The sequence below is a fragment of the Gossypium hirsutum genome, chromosome D12 (genome assembly GCF_007990345.1).
Source record: "Gossypium hirsutum isolate 1008001.06 chromosome D12, Gossypium_hirsutum_v2.1, whole genome shotgun sequence".
Lineage (NCBI taxonomy): Eukaryota > Viridiplantae > Streptophyta > Magnoliopsida > Malvales > Malvaceae > Gossypium > Gossypium hirsutum.
The window spans coordinates 754,163-769,382 of NC_053448.1; the positions used below are offsets into that span (position 1 = coordinate 754,163).

Consider the following 15,220-nt stretch of genomic DNA (forward strand, 5'->3'; position numbering starts at 1 on the left):
AAGACACATATTAAAAGATGTCTCTATGAAAATGGAACACTAAGGGAGTTGGCTTCCAAATTTGTCAAGCTTGGTCAGTTTGATGGTGACAATTTCTAATGATGGCAGAAAAAGATGTACTTTTTATTATCAACTTTGAAGATTGCCTATATTTTGAATACTTCAAGACTGGAAGAGAATGAAAATGAATCTATTGTTGCAACCCAAGAAAGACAAAAACGGGACAATGTTGATTACATGTGCATAGGCCACATATTGAATGGTTTATCCAATTGTTTATTCAACACCTACTAAAACGAGGTCACCGCTAAGGAACTACGGGACAAATTGGAGACAAGATACATGAACGAAGATGCTACAAATAAGAAATTTTTTGTAAGCCGTTTCAATAATTATCAAATGATTGATGATCGTTCTGTTATGGAACAATTTCGTGATATTGAAAAAAATGTTGAATCAGTTTAAGCAATATAATATGAAAATGAATGAAATTATTGTTGTATCCTTCATAATAAATAGACTTCATCCATCTTGGAAAGACTTTAAAAGAAGTCTAAAACGTAAGAAAGAGAAAATATCTCTTAAGGCTTTAGCAAATCACCTCCGTACTAAAGAAGAATATTAAAAGCAAGATCAGAACCTAGATTCTGAAAATACCAAAGTGCATGTTACGGAGAAAATACAAACTACTAAACCATCCAAGAGAAAGTTCATACAGACTGCTAGAGCACCTAAGTTCAAAAAGAAACAAAAGGCTTATGTTACCATTGTGGCAAGTCAGGACATTTCAAAAATGAATTTCGATTCTTAAAGAAGAAATCTTCTTTTAAGGCTGATAATAACGAAAAGTTTGTTGCCATGATTTCTAAACTTAATATGGTACAAGATGATAATGCATGGTGGATTGATACTGGAGTAACCAAACATGTGTGCAAAAATAAAAGTATGTTCACAAAGTTCACACAATGTAAATATGACAATAACTTGTACATGAGAAATTCTTCTACCGTAGCAATCAGAGACAAATGGTCTATTGAACTACAATTCACTCCTGGAAAGGTTTTAACCTTAAATGATGTATATTATGTACCGGAAGTTAAGAAGAATTTAGTGTTTAGAAGTTTGTTGAATAAGTTTGATTTTAAATTTGTTTTTGGTAGATAAGTATATTCTGTCTAAGGGAGAAATTTTTGTAGGGTATATGTATGAGGGTATATTCAAATTCAATATTATCAATAAGAAAAAAAAATAGTGTTTCTGCTTATATGATTGAATCTTCTTGTTTATGTCATTATAGATTAGGTCATTTGAATTATAGAAAATTGAATGACATGCATAAGTTAAATTTAATTCATGTTTTTTATTAATATTATTAAAAAATACAATACATGTATGTTTACTAAAATTACTAGAAATTCTTTCCCTAAAATTAAAAGGAAAATAAAAATGTTTAATTTGATACATAGTGATTTATGTGACATGCATAATACTCATTCATTAGGTAGAAAGAAATATTTTGTTACTTTTATTGATGATTATTCTAGATATTGCTATGTATATTTATTGCACTTAAAAGATAAAGCGCTTGATAAATTTAAATTTTATAAATCTGAAGTTGAATTTTAGTGTGAATCATTTATCAAGTGCTTAAAATCGGTTAGAGGTGGAGAATACTATAATTCAAGTTATTTTGAATCCACTGGGATTGTCCATCAAGTTTCATCTCCTTACACACTACAACAAAATGGTATAGCTGAAAGAAAAATTAGAGTTTTGACTGAAATAGTCATATTTAAGTATTGAACAAGGTTTTTGGGGAAGAAGTTGTTCTAACAACTTGTCACATGTTGAATAGAGTTCCTAATAAGGAAACTAAAATAACCCATTATGAACAATAGAAGAAAAGAAACAAAACCTTAATTATTTGAAGATTTGGGGATCTAGAGCTATTATTAAAGTTCCAACACCTAAACCTAAAAGGTTAGGTGAAAGAGAAATTGAATGCATAATTATAAGATATGCACATAATAGCAAGGCATATAGGTTCATGGTAATTGAACCAAATGATTCAATTTCAATTAATACTGTTATTGAATCAAGAGATGCTATTTTTTATGAAAATAGATTTAATTTTATTTTAAGATAATTACAACCACAACAATTAATTCATTCTTCAAATGAGATTCAATTGGAACAAGTTGATAACAATGATAAATCTTGTTAAGAATTAAGAAGAAAGGTCAAAGATTTTGGACCAGATTTCATTAAGTTCCTTGTAGAAGGTAAAGGTAAAAGTATAGGCAATAAAATACCTTATTGTTATAGTACGGAATCTAATCTTATTACATTTGAAGAGGTAATGAAATCTCAAGACTCTATTTTCTGGAAAGAAACAATAAATGATGAGATGGATTTAAAAATGGGAAATCAATCTTAGATTTTAGTTTATCTTCCACCGGGTCCAAACCAATAGGTTGTAAATGGATTTTTAAAAAGAAAATGAAGGTTTTACTAATATAATTGGTTTGAGTCCAAATCCCCTTATAACATAATTTTATTAGTTTTTTAAATAAAAAGATTAAAGTATCCTCAAATAATATAACTTATTTTAATCACAGTGTTACATTTTTGTAATTCTCTTAGCTAAGTTGGTGACCCGGTTGAAGGTGCCACCAATTTAGTAAGGAGCTTAAATAATAGTATAGATACACAAATATGATGGGAGAAAATATTTTATGTTAAAAGTTAATTTTTTTTAAGTTCATTTAAGAATTATTAATGGTGTGGTGGTAAAGGATTTGTTTATAAATTTATTAAACATTAGTTTAATCCCTTAATAGTATAGTATATATTCGACAGGTAGAGATAATAAATTATGCATATTAAAAAATATTTAAATAAATATTTAAATAAAATAATCGATATAACCAATAAAGATAATAAATTCTACATATTAAAAAATTATATAAATTCTACATAATAATAAAAATTATGACATTGAAGGTTTATCGGGTGTGGTCGGGCGGGGAAAAAGCCCACCCCGCCCGGTTGGCATCTCTAATTTTACTCCGCCACTCAATTATTGATATGGTTAAAATTATCGAATCCACCACAGCAGACCACCACTCAATTGAAAAGACTTCACTTAGTCGACAAATCTGGGAAGAATCCAAGATTGAAAACAGCGACCCTCTTTGTTTTTTTTCCCCGGGTTTCAGATCTTTGATTCTCTAAGCAGGGTTGCCACAAATACCCAACCCACTCAAATTTCTCAAATCCTATCAATTGGTTCACATAATTCTACATTTCCCCATCTTCCCTCTTATAACCACTAATACCAATGATAATTGCGAGGAAATCCAGGATTTTTCAGCTTCCGTGGCTAAAAGGGTCACGTAAACAGGGAGGTCTGAATTTCTGAGAATTTTTAGAACCGGGTTTCTCTCCGTAAATCAATATGTTGAAGCTTTGCTTAATGGTTTCTCATGGCTACCCTCGTGGTCTGGGGCCTGTTTTACACCAAGAGCCAGGCTTTAGCAGGATGGTCAAGGTTTGTTCTTTTTTGTTGTTTTTCTATGGTTTTTGATGATTTGGGTTTTCGAGATTCGTTGTTATTTCAATTGGGTTTCTCTTCTTCTTCTTTTTTTGTTGGGTTAATGCTTTCTGTTATGAGCTTGTTAAATTGTGTTAATTCTTCTTTGTTTAATTAATTTCGTGTTATTGGATTTTAATGGTTTTGTTTAATGGAGTTTTTATCAAAACTCGTGCCTTTATTGAGAAGTTACTGAGATTTGTGGTTGTTTATTAATGAATACTTTATTGTTTGGACCAAAGCAGGAGTTTGGTTCCGTCTTCCCAGGTCAGCTAGTGAAACAAGACATGGTACAGATTGGCTCCTTTGATCTGAGGTGCAACCAATTCCATTTCCAGGAGCAGCCAAAGCCAGTTACTGCACTATGTGAGACCAAACTGATTATCGATGCTGATCCAACGGTACAAAACCCCGTGGTTATAGATAAACCAGGTCTGCAACTTGTTGCCTAGTTCCTTGTATTGGACTAATTGTTGCTTTTTCTATGTACTTGCTGTTCTTAGAAACATGATAAAGAATTTGTGTTTATGTATGAAGTTTAGTTAACATGCTAATTAGATTTCCGTTTAGTCTTGATGAGGGTTTGTATACTTGGAACTTAGAACTTTGCTATGACTCATAATTTTAGATGTTGATTTTCTTAAGGGAAAAAAGGAGTTGAGAGATAATCGACACCTCTCCGGTAGTCTCAATGCTTATACGTGCCTTGTTTTGATTGCAGATGCTTATCTAGACACAGCACGGTTTAGCTTCAGGATAGCTGAAAAGTGCACTAGACATGAAAAAATCTTGAAGTTTCTTATGTCTGGATCGAATGAATTAGAGAATGGGGAACTTGATTTGTCTTTGCTATCTGATTTGATGGGACTTCAGCCACTGATGTTTGGCGTGCATCAACAGCCTTATGCGTCTTCTCTAATGTATCCAAGTAGCAAAATCGATTACCAGGTGCCTCTCCCAGACTTTTTAGGAGAGATGATCCACTATTCGAAAATTACAGTTAACCCAGATGGTCAAGTTGTACTTACAGCTACCGGGACTGAGATGAAAGACATCCTTTCGATCGTAGCTGAGTTTTACTTATCAAGCAACTCAACTAAGTCTAGAAATCAGTTTTCACTGGTCCCATACTTTGATAGGTATGGCAACTAACACCTGCTTCATTTCAATTATATTGTGGCATGTTCATTTAATTTGAGCTTCCGGTTTGAGATTAAATAAATTTCTGCTCTGGTTTAACCTTGTTGTAATGAAAAAGGATAAGTTGATTTGAATGCTTGAAAGGCCTCTGATGCTAAACTCTAACTAAACAGGAAGCGGATTACCAAAGCACGTACCGGTACTAACCTATCTTCTCCACAGTCTGAAGTTGCGAGTATTGCACCTATGAAAAGGTACGTGATTGATTGTCTTTTTCAAGAATGTTTATCTTGCCGTAATTTGTCTATATAATATAGTGGAAACCGTCTAGTTGAAGTAACTGAAATTTATCTTGGTTGTGATATTGAAATCTATGCATAGAATCTTGATGGGATAATGACTTGTGAGTTACCAACTTCATTTATGTTAATTGTAATCAGACCATAGCACTGGGATGAACACCAGAAAATATGTATAAACGGAAATAGAAATTATAACAGTGTGCTGAACAAAAATAAGATCACAGAAACTTGGCTATTGTTGACTGGTTATGGAACCTAAAAAATGGTTTGTTCTTTTTTGACAGTCCCGAGAAAATCAAGCAGAAGCCATCTCCAAAGAAGAATGCATCTAGGAAGTTAGCCAGTGAGAGAGATCTCTACAAAAAGAATTATTTCCATGCATGTGAGTGTCTTCTTTCCTTGATCGTTGATAAGAGACGGCATGGCAGAACAGCAATTCTTTCCCTTAAGAAATCCGGCCCTGAACTTCCTCAGCTCTTGTCCCAATTCTCCGCTGGCATTGCTGGGACCGGTCTTGCTGTTCTTTTATCTGTTATTTGGAAGGTAGCTTGTTGGAGAGTTCCATTTTGTACACCTAAACTCTTTAGCGCCAGCATCGGTTTTGGGCTAGTTTGGATCTCATGGGCAGTTAACCAATTGAGAGACACGGTTGTACAAATCAGCAAAAATACTAGCAAGTCTGGTCTGAAGGAAGAGGAGATGGTTGAGAGAGTGGAGAAAAGTGTTAATCAGATATATTTCAGAGCCGCGACATTGATGGCTATAGCAGTGCTGAGATTTGCATGAACTCTGAAGATCTAGACAGTCGAAAGTTAGACTCAATTATATTGATCTGGGATGTCAATATCTGAAGAACAGAGAGGGGTTCTGAGGGCAACAATGGAACTCTGACTTACTATGCTATATCCATGGGGGGTCCTATGATGGGCTTGAGAGCACATACTCTGGTGCTTCTGTATGTATAACAATCGTAAACATGTAAATGGAGAGGGTCAGAGTCAAAGAGGAGGGTTACTACTGCCTTAGGGCCAAAAGGAACAAACCTTTCATATATATATAACTACAATTTTGGCATTGCATTTCAAGCTTTTCTTAACTATTAAAATTGGTATTTGTTTTGCAGAAACTAATAGTGTGCACAAGACAGTACAGTGGATAAAATAACAAATTGACTGTAAAATGGGTCAACTGTCTGTCCCCTGTATGAACTAGGGGAGCGTAATTTAGTGCATTTCTTAACGGTAATTTTATATTCTAATATAACCTTTTCAAATTTAGTTTGTGAAGATTATTCAAGGTTTTGAAATATATGTAAGGTAAAGTTTGCACATTTGGTATAATGTTCTCACTTTGGTTCGCAAAGATTTATCATTTTTTTTCTTAAATAATATAAAATAATGTAAAACTCGGGGGTAATCTTGATTTTATCATATTTTTTTATCTTTTTCTTTATTTTGATCAATTTTATTCTTTCATTTTATGATTTTTTTTATATTTTTTTAATTCAAATTACTATAATGTAATATTTTAACTTAACATATTAGCTTTCAAAAAAACATAATATATTAATAAAAAGAAAAAAAAGAAAAAGTTATCATATTTAATATAATAGTATATTAACCAACTGCAAAAATTATCTAAAATACACTTTAACTGAAATAATATATGTTGTGGTAAAATAAAAGAAATCGAGATTGGTGTATTGAAATAATAAGATAAGGTTTGTAAAAATTAATATATTAATCATAATAATATTATGATAAATGTATGACACAGGTGGATGGTTATTTGAGTATGGGTTTTCCCTTTAGACTCCCAAAAATAACTTCTTAAATTTTTGAAAATTTATTAGATCTCAGTTTCAATAAAAGTCTTATTAAGCCCTAAATTGAAAAAAAATTATTTAATTAATCTCCATTCTTGTTTTAAAATTCTAATTAAAACTTAATACTACAATTCAGAACTAAAGTAAAATTTTATACGAAGTTTGAGAGTCCGATGAAAGAAGGCAATAAAATTTCTAAGAAAAAAGACAATAATTCTACATCACCTCAACCAGGTAATAAAATCAATCAAGCAAAATAAATATTCTAATAGTATTGTCACCTCTATGAATAAAATACGCCATGGAGTTGCTTCTCCACAAAATTCCTTAAATGCAACATAAATGGTGTAGGTGATTATAAGATGCAGGATAACATAAAATATTTCAGAGATTTGGAAGGAACAAAAGAATAACAATCTATGTTTATCTTGCTTGGTTAACTGTGTCATTGACATTAGGTGGTCGCTTAAATACTCTTTCTTGACAGTAAAGGGATTACTTTTTTCCTTACAGATAAGTATCTACAATACAAGAAACAACTTCCAAGGAAAATTGATTGATTACGACGTTGAAAATACCAAGTTTACATGGCACTATAGCACTGTTCAACAGGACTATTATTTTCAATGACATTAAAAAGCTGTTCAATCGTGATTTTTTGGGTGGAAACAGGGAAAAACATGCTGTCTGCTTACCAACCACCAGCGAAATTGAATCAAAATAATTTCAATAACAGCCCTCATTTTTCATATCACTAACAATCTCTTTAGTAATTCTAGAACAGAAAATATCACCAACTGATTGTTCTATCAATTTCTCCATTTCTGCGATCAACAAGATGGAGAAAACCAGGCATTGCTATGGGAATGGCAACTTCTTAGGTCAGTACTTTTGATACTACACCAGCACCTACGGTTCTACCTCCTTCCCTCAAGGCAAATCTTTGTCCTGTTACATTCATGGCAAGCAACATGATAAGACTGCCTTGTTTTCTAAGCTTTGAGACTTTAATAACATGTGAACAAACCTCTTCTTGGTACAATAACATGTGAAAAATAATTTCTGTATAGCTTACCTGCTTCAAGAGGCACAGGTGAGATGAGCTCAAAAGTTGCAGTAACATTGTCCCCTGGCAGAACCATCTTAACACTTTCGGGTAATTCCACTTTTCCAGTCACATCTGCTGTCCTCAGATAAAACTGGGGCCTGTAATTTGATTCAAAGGCGGTATGACGTCCACCTTCATCTTTTGTGAGGACATATATCTCTGCCTCAAACCTTTTGTATGTCTTCACGCTTCCAGGTTTAGCAATGACCTAAGCAGCAGGAAGAAATCAGATTACAGTTACTACAAAAAGTTCTATTTATTGCTACAGAACTAAGTGAACATAAAGTTAATTGGTGCCATTTACCATTCCCCGCTGCACATCATCTCTTTTCAGACCACGCAGAAGAAGTCCCACATTGTCACCAGCCTAGTAGAAAACACATGAGCATAAATACAGGATAACAAATGCAGAAGAGCCATAGCACGGAAAGGTCTCTATAACAGTTCATTTACCTGTCCTTGATCCAAGATTTTCTTGAACATCTCAACCCCAGTAACTGTGGTTTTTAGAGGTGCACCCTGAAGACATTTTATTAAAACAAACCAACAGAACCATTCATCAACAACCCTTATCAAGCTGACTGAATCAGAATAAGAGTTCCAGAATCAGTCACAGCTAATGTGTCTCAAGAAAACGCATCTGGATTTCATAGAAAATGACAAAATAAATATACATATACCTGCGTTAACCCCAAAATTTCAACTTCTTCACCAACTTTAATGGTTCCTTGTTCAACACGGCCAGTTGCAACAGTTCCACGCCCCTTCAGGACAAAACCAAAACCATCAGACCTAAATTAAGAATTTTAACTCCAAAAATTCCACTTCCAGCATGTAATAGTAACAAAGATCTTTAACTTTTACTCACAAAATATGCTCACACATGCATTAGAAAGGGTTTATTCAAATACAGAAGGGGACCAGAATATGATTGCAATTCCAACAAAAGAAAATGCAAATTTATGTGAAAAAAACTCCCATTTCCAAGCATTAAGCCCCACGTCAAAATACTAAATGAAACAGAAAAAGGGCAAATGACAACAATATTGTAGTCACAACTAGACCTGTTCATGGGGTGGGCTACCCACCCAGGCCCAAAGGCCCACCCAAAATTTGGGAGGGCTCGAGCAAAAATAATAGGCCCATTTAAAATATGGGTTGAGCTCGGGCTTGAACATTCAAGGCCTAAGCCTGACCCAGCCCGACCCATTTTAAGTTTATAATACTTTATATTATGTAATTTAGAACACATTAAAAAAATAAATCTATATTAAATATATAATATTACTCTAATGTAAACATTAAAATAATGTTAAGATACTATATAAAAAATTTCAATAAATACAAAATATATAAAATTATTAAATATTAAAATAATATAATATAATATTTTTTTTAAATTTAAAAAATAATATGGGCAGGCCTAAATGGGCTTGGGTTAGTCTTTTGCAAATACGGGCGGATTTAGGCAAAATTTTAGGCCTAAATTTCAGGCTAGGCCGGGCTTGGGCAAGCATAAAGTAGGTTAATATCATGCTAGACCCAGCCCAAACCCGACCCAGCCCATGAGCACCTCTAGTCACAACTCAGTTACTTGACATTTAACACAATCCTAAAGGAACTTGGATGGATAAAAAAGGGAAGAATGACCAAGACTGATGATAACCAAAGCCATAAGAAGTGCTTCTAAAACAATGGATTAAGTGAGTGCCCAAAAAAATGCATGGCCCTCTACCTGAATTGAGAAAACATCCTCAATTGGCATCAGGAAAGGCTTGTCAAGCTGGCGCACGGGATCAGGAATGTATTCGTCTACCGCATCCATTAGTTTCAAAATTGCCTTTTTCCCTATTTCCTCATTTGTACCCTGTAAAGCAGACAGTGCTGACCCCCTAATGATAGGTATTTCATCCCCAGGAAACTTGTAGAAGCTAAGAAGCTCTGTTGCAAAGAAAAACTTAGGTGAATTACTTACAAGAATCCAAAACATCGAACAAACAAGAATAATTCAAAAGGCTACTTACCACGAAGCTCCATTTCCACAAGCTCCAACAGCTCTGGATCATCAACGGCATCAACTTTATTTAAAAAACAGACGAGAGATGGCACACCAACCTGCAGAAGAAAAGCTTTTTTATATGTAAATAGCTTTCTTATAAAACCCACGGACAAACATCCATGGAAAATAAGTTCTAAACAGCTATTAGTAGCCGTGTCCACCTGTCGGGCAAGTAGAATGTGTTCTTTAGTCTGTGGCATGGGCCCATCTGGAGCAGACACAACCAGAATACCACCATCCATTTGGGCGGCACCAGTGATCATATTCTGCAGAACAGATAATAATTAGGCCACAGTTCATAAGATGTTTGAAGAGTTTGTGGTATGCATTAATAAACACAACATATCAACAATTCCAGATGGTTAAGTATGTGAAATTAGATAAAACTACCAGCAGAAGTAATACTGAAGTTGTAATGAGAGAACATTAGAAAGTCCAAAAACTAGTATCCCCATCCCCCTAAAGAAAACACTTATAGTTTCATTTACATAAAATAGCATGCTTCTTAATCATGAAAGGTACAACATTTCTGCAACATATCCAGCCAGGTTATGCAGGAAAAGATTCCGGAAACATGATTTACCATATTAAGTTAACAGCTTACTTTAACATAATCAGCATGTCCAGGACAGTCTACGTGTGCATAGTGACGTTTCATTGTCTCATACTCCACGTGAGCCTGCAAAACCAAATCAAGCGTGATAACCTTGCAGGGGGGAAACAATTCAAGAGAGCAATAGTATTAAAAGTTACCTACCGTGGCAATTGTAATTCCTCTCTTCTTCTCCTCAGGAGCCTTGTCAATTTCATCAAAGGCAATAGCCTTGGCTTTTCCTTCTTCAGCCAGAACCTGTTCAGAAAACTCCGAACTTGCCTTCAGATCACTATTCTAACACTAATAACTAATTCAGAACTGTTCCAAAGTGACATGATTTGCGGAAAGAAACTATTAAACATATCCATAAGCCAACCTTTGTGATTGCTGCAGTCAGTGTGGTCTTTCCATGATCAACATGCCCAATTGTTCCTACATTAACATGAGGTTTTCTGAAAAAAAAAGAAAACGATTTTCAAAAGTTACAGATGAAAGCCCATTTCTCATATCATGTTTCAACAGATACCCGCCATTAAGCCACACCAAAAATCCCAAAAACAGAAAGGAAATGCCTACTTCTACTTTTAAAGTCACAAATTTTACCAACTAAACCCCCAAAAAGAAACTTACATATGAGAGTTGAAAGTAACAAAGAGAAAGAGATCTAATCTATTTAGCAAAAAGAGGAAAGGGAAGAAAACTGACGTGCGAGTGAAAGTAGCCATGGATCTCCACCAAGGGTTAGCGTTAGCGTGAGCTGCCGCCTCCTCATTTCCAGAGAGAAGATCGGAAACTGAGAAGTTGGAAGCAGAGATAAAGCCACGACAGGACCAGTAAATCGGGGAAGAGAATGACAAAAGGCGCCTCGAATTAGGGTTCCGGAGGACAGCCGCAGCCATAGTTTTATCCTTTTTGGTTCTTGATCTGTAGTTAGAAAAAAAGAGCAAAGCAATTTATGTACAGAGAGAGTGGCGCTGGTAGAGATAGGGGCGGGGGTAGTTGTTGCTGGTGGTGGTGGCCTTTGGTGAAAGGGTTTTAGCTTTTTATTCCGATTCGAGGGTTTTAGGGCGAAAGAAGAGAGAAAGGGCTCTGTGATGTTGATTACCAGCCCAATTCTCTCAGATCAATATGTCGTTGACCGGCCCAATACCATTTACTCCTTCCTTTACTTTCATCTATTTAGGGCTTCTTCGGCATTCTTGTTATTTCAGCATATAATTGGCTTTTTTGGTATACTAGAATACCTCAACTTCGCTGAATTATTTTAGAAGGAGATAAAATTATATTATATTTTTTATGAAAGCTAAAATATAATTTCATTATTTTTTATAAGGATTAAATCATAATTTTATCATTCTTGAAGGATTAAAATGCTTCATTATATATAAATTTATAACTTTACAATTTTTAGAGGGTTTAAAGGATAATTTTCCCATTTTAGGAGGTAAAGATCAAGCCTTCCGCCCTTGCATGTAGTTACACTTTTACAGAATTCAAATGGATCTAGTCTTTAGGAACCAAAAATCACATGATAGCAAATACAATATCATAAGTTTGTCCAAGTCGTAGGTTTGACTTAGAGTTTTAGACGTTAAAGAAAGAAATTTAGATTTTCATTTAACCTAAAACACAAACAAATCCAAGTCAGATAAAAAAAAAGAAAGTAACTAAGATAAATAAAATAGAACAATAAATCATATATTAGAATAATAAAAAAGAAAATAAATAAAATAGATCATGAGCGGTTCTAATTTTCCCTTAAAAAAAACTTAATAATAAAATGTTTGAAAATGATCACTCAATCTGAAAAAATTGTTTAAACTCTTTTAAAAGAACATTCAAGAAAATTTTTTAAAAGGAAAAACTCAAAAAGAATTTATTATTTTGTGTAAAATGTAAAAACCTTTATATAGACTAGTTAAATAAATCAAAATAAAACTCTTGAGTAACTAAACTTTCTTATTGACATGAAACTCCTAAATAACTTAAAATACTTAATAATTATAAAAAATTCGGAATAATAAAATAATAAAATAATAAGAGCTGATAAATACAATATTGGGCTCATATATAATAAAAATTAAGCCTAAAACCCAAATCCAATATGATTTAAACTCGAATTAAAAGCTCGAAACTCGTAATTCCCGTCATAATTCCGTTCAGAAATTCTACTTGCACAGTCTTCACAAAAACAGTCATAACTTGAGCTCCCGAACTCAAAATTGAGTGATTCAAAGTGAGTTTCGAAACTAAGAGATAGATCTTCGAACTTCATGAAAACATCTTAACCAAAAAATGCCTAGAACCAATCCAAAAATTCGTTGCAAGTTGACTAATCTTTTCAACTTGAAAATTTACATTTTGATTGAATTGACTTTAATAAATTTCACCTACTCCATGCATGTATCATTCCTCGTTTCTTCAAAAAGATTCATCCTCACTTACTAGCTTTGATTGAATTTTGGTTTGATTTGCTTGACCTTTTGACCTTTTTGTTGGGCCTTAAGATAGTATAAGCCCATCACATCCATGAGTATGAAATTGAGTCTTAAAACTCGTATAATTTTGAAAATTTTAATTCAGAATGTGTTTTTTGAAAAGTGATATGGAAAATATGTTTTTATTTTATTTTAATTGTTTATCATTGTTATAAAAGAAGTGTCACGAAAAAAATCAAAATATCCCTTTTAGATATGATATTAAAAAGCTTAAAAGTTTTAATTTTTTAAAATGATATCGATGCATGATATATCTATGCTATTTATAAAGCTCTTTATTGAATCGGTGTCACGAGTCAACCGAACACCAACTCGATTAAGGAAATTACGGAAATGTCCTTCCGTAATTAAAATATATTATATTATTTGAGGTCCTTTAGTTTTTTTTTGTTTTAACAAAAACTAATAAAATATGCATAAGGTGGAATTTGAACCTACATTAATTAGATTAGTAAAACCTTAAATTTACCACTCAATTAAAATATTATTTTAAAATTTCATGTGCATTTTTATTTTAATATACACAATACGTTTTTATGTATTATTATTAATTAGTTTCAGAACATACGTTAATTTATTATATATTATTTTCAAATATATCTCTATATTCAAATAAATTTTAAATTTTTTTAAATAATTAATATAAAATTTTGTAAAATTTAATTCAAAATATATAAACCAGGCATGGTATATAAAGAGGAAACCTTACAAACCTGAAGGTAATTTACATTTTAGGTCACCAATTTAACATCAATTTTCATACAGGTCACAAAAGATTAACTTAAATGGATTATACCATTGAACTTTTATTATTAACAAATTATGCCACTTACGCTAATTCCATTAAATAAAGGTAAAAACACTTTTCTAGTGGCTTTTAATTTTAATTTCGAAATTGAGTAAATTAGTTATTTTAAAAAAATTGAAATAATTTAATCCCTATCAATTTTGAAAGTGAGCAAAGAAGGACAATTAATCACAATATTAATGTTTTTTTGTCAATTCTACCTAATTTTATTTGGTATAATAACAAATTTAACATTCAATGTTTATATATTTGTGTAAATGTTAACAAAATGTGTAAATTTTGTAGGTTAAATTTATTAAATTGAGACCAAATTGACAAAATGTGTAAATATTGTGGGTTAAATTTGTTAAAATAAGATCAAATTAACAAAATATGTAAGCTTTAAGGGCTAAAACTACTATTGTACAAAAAGAAAAAGATGTATGATTGTGATTAATTTTTGAAATTGATAGGGTCAAATTGCTTTGATTTTTTTAGATGGACTAATTTGCTTAATATCAAAATTGAGAGGGACCAAAAAGTTCTTTTTACCTTAAATAACTTTAATGTAAAAACTGCGTATACAAAATTTTATCATTCGAGAAGACTTCGATTCTCTTCCAGGAAAAAGGAGACTATTCAAAAGGAGAATGAGACTGAGAAAGCCAGAAAGGTGGAGCTGAATAAGGTGGCTGCCAAGAAGACCGACGCAGTTGAAGGGATAATATTCAAAGCCTTTTTATTAAGCCCCCACATTTGGATCAACCTATCTCCACTCTTCTCTCTGAATCAACAATGGCTTCTGGCCGCACTATTGTGAGTAATTGTGAAGGGAACTATAGGGGAACACACCAACTTTCAAGGGTAATGTTCTGCTATGGTACTCAAATTTTCAACTTTCTAAAATTTCAATTTTCTTTAAGTGGTTGTGTCTAACCCGTATTTGAATATAAGTATGAGAAGATAATCCTCTTACATGAGAAGCAACTTCGTAACATATTACTACTATTCTCAGGTCCCTTCTACTTATGAGGGGGAAAGCAAGGCATGTAATGTGCCCATCTCCGAGCAAAAGGGTCAGCAATCAGCATTACATCCTTCCGAGTTCAGCCTCGTAACAACCAAGTTCAGTCTCCACCAATTCCTACCCAGGCTGGTGCCATGACTCTGTGGCAGCCTGGTGTTCAAGGTCCACAACTCCGCATGCAATGTCAATGAGGCACTGAATATGATGATGCCAAAATCGGGAATCCTCCGTGGTCCTATTGTCATGCTTGCTCCTGGGCATCCGATGATAGCAAGCCCTTGAAAACT

General features: G+C 33.1%; 2 protein-coding genes across 2 annotated transcripts; one reads left to right on the forward strand and one right to left on the reverse strand.

Annotated features, from left to right (window-relative positions):
- Positions 1–3,094: 3,094 nt before the first annotated feature.
- On the forward strand, positions 3,095–6,113 carry LOC107936891 (uncharacterized). The gene is made up of 5 exons (XM_016869668.2): positions 3,095–3,550; positions 3,838–4,024; positions 4,314–4,731; positions 4,906–4,986; positions 5,319–6,113. Exons 1-5 carry the CDS (start codon positions 3,458–3,460, stop codon positions 5,818–5,820), a joined length of 1,281 nt encoding a protein of 426 aa, XP_016725157.1. The 5' UTR covers positions 3,095–3,457; the 3' UTR covers positions 5,821–6,113.
- Positions 6,114–7,399: 1,286 nt separating this feature from the next.
- LOC107936898 (elongation factor Tu, mitochondrial) lies at positions 7,400–11,761 on the reverse strand. The gene is made up of 12 exons (XM_016869681.2): positions 11,327–11,761; positions 10,998–11,073; positions 10,784–10,876; positions 10,631–10,705; positions 10,188–10,292; positions 9,992–10,082; positions 9,703–9,908; positions 8,648–8,731; positions 8,421–8,486; positions 8,272–8,334; positions 7,935–8,175; positions 7,400–7,807 (listed from the first exon to the last, which is right to left on the reverse strand). Exons 1-12 carry the CDS (start codon positions 11,518–11,520, stop codon positions 7,737–7,739), a joined length of 1,365 nt encoding a protein of 454 aa, XP_016725170.1. The 5' UTR covers positions 11,521–11,761; the 3' UTR covers positions 7,400–7,736.
- Positions 11,762–15,220: the final 3,459 nt, after the last annotated feature.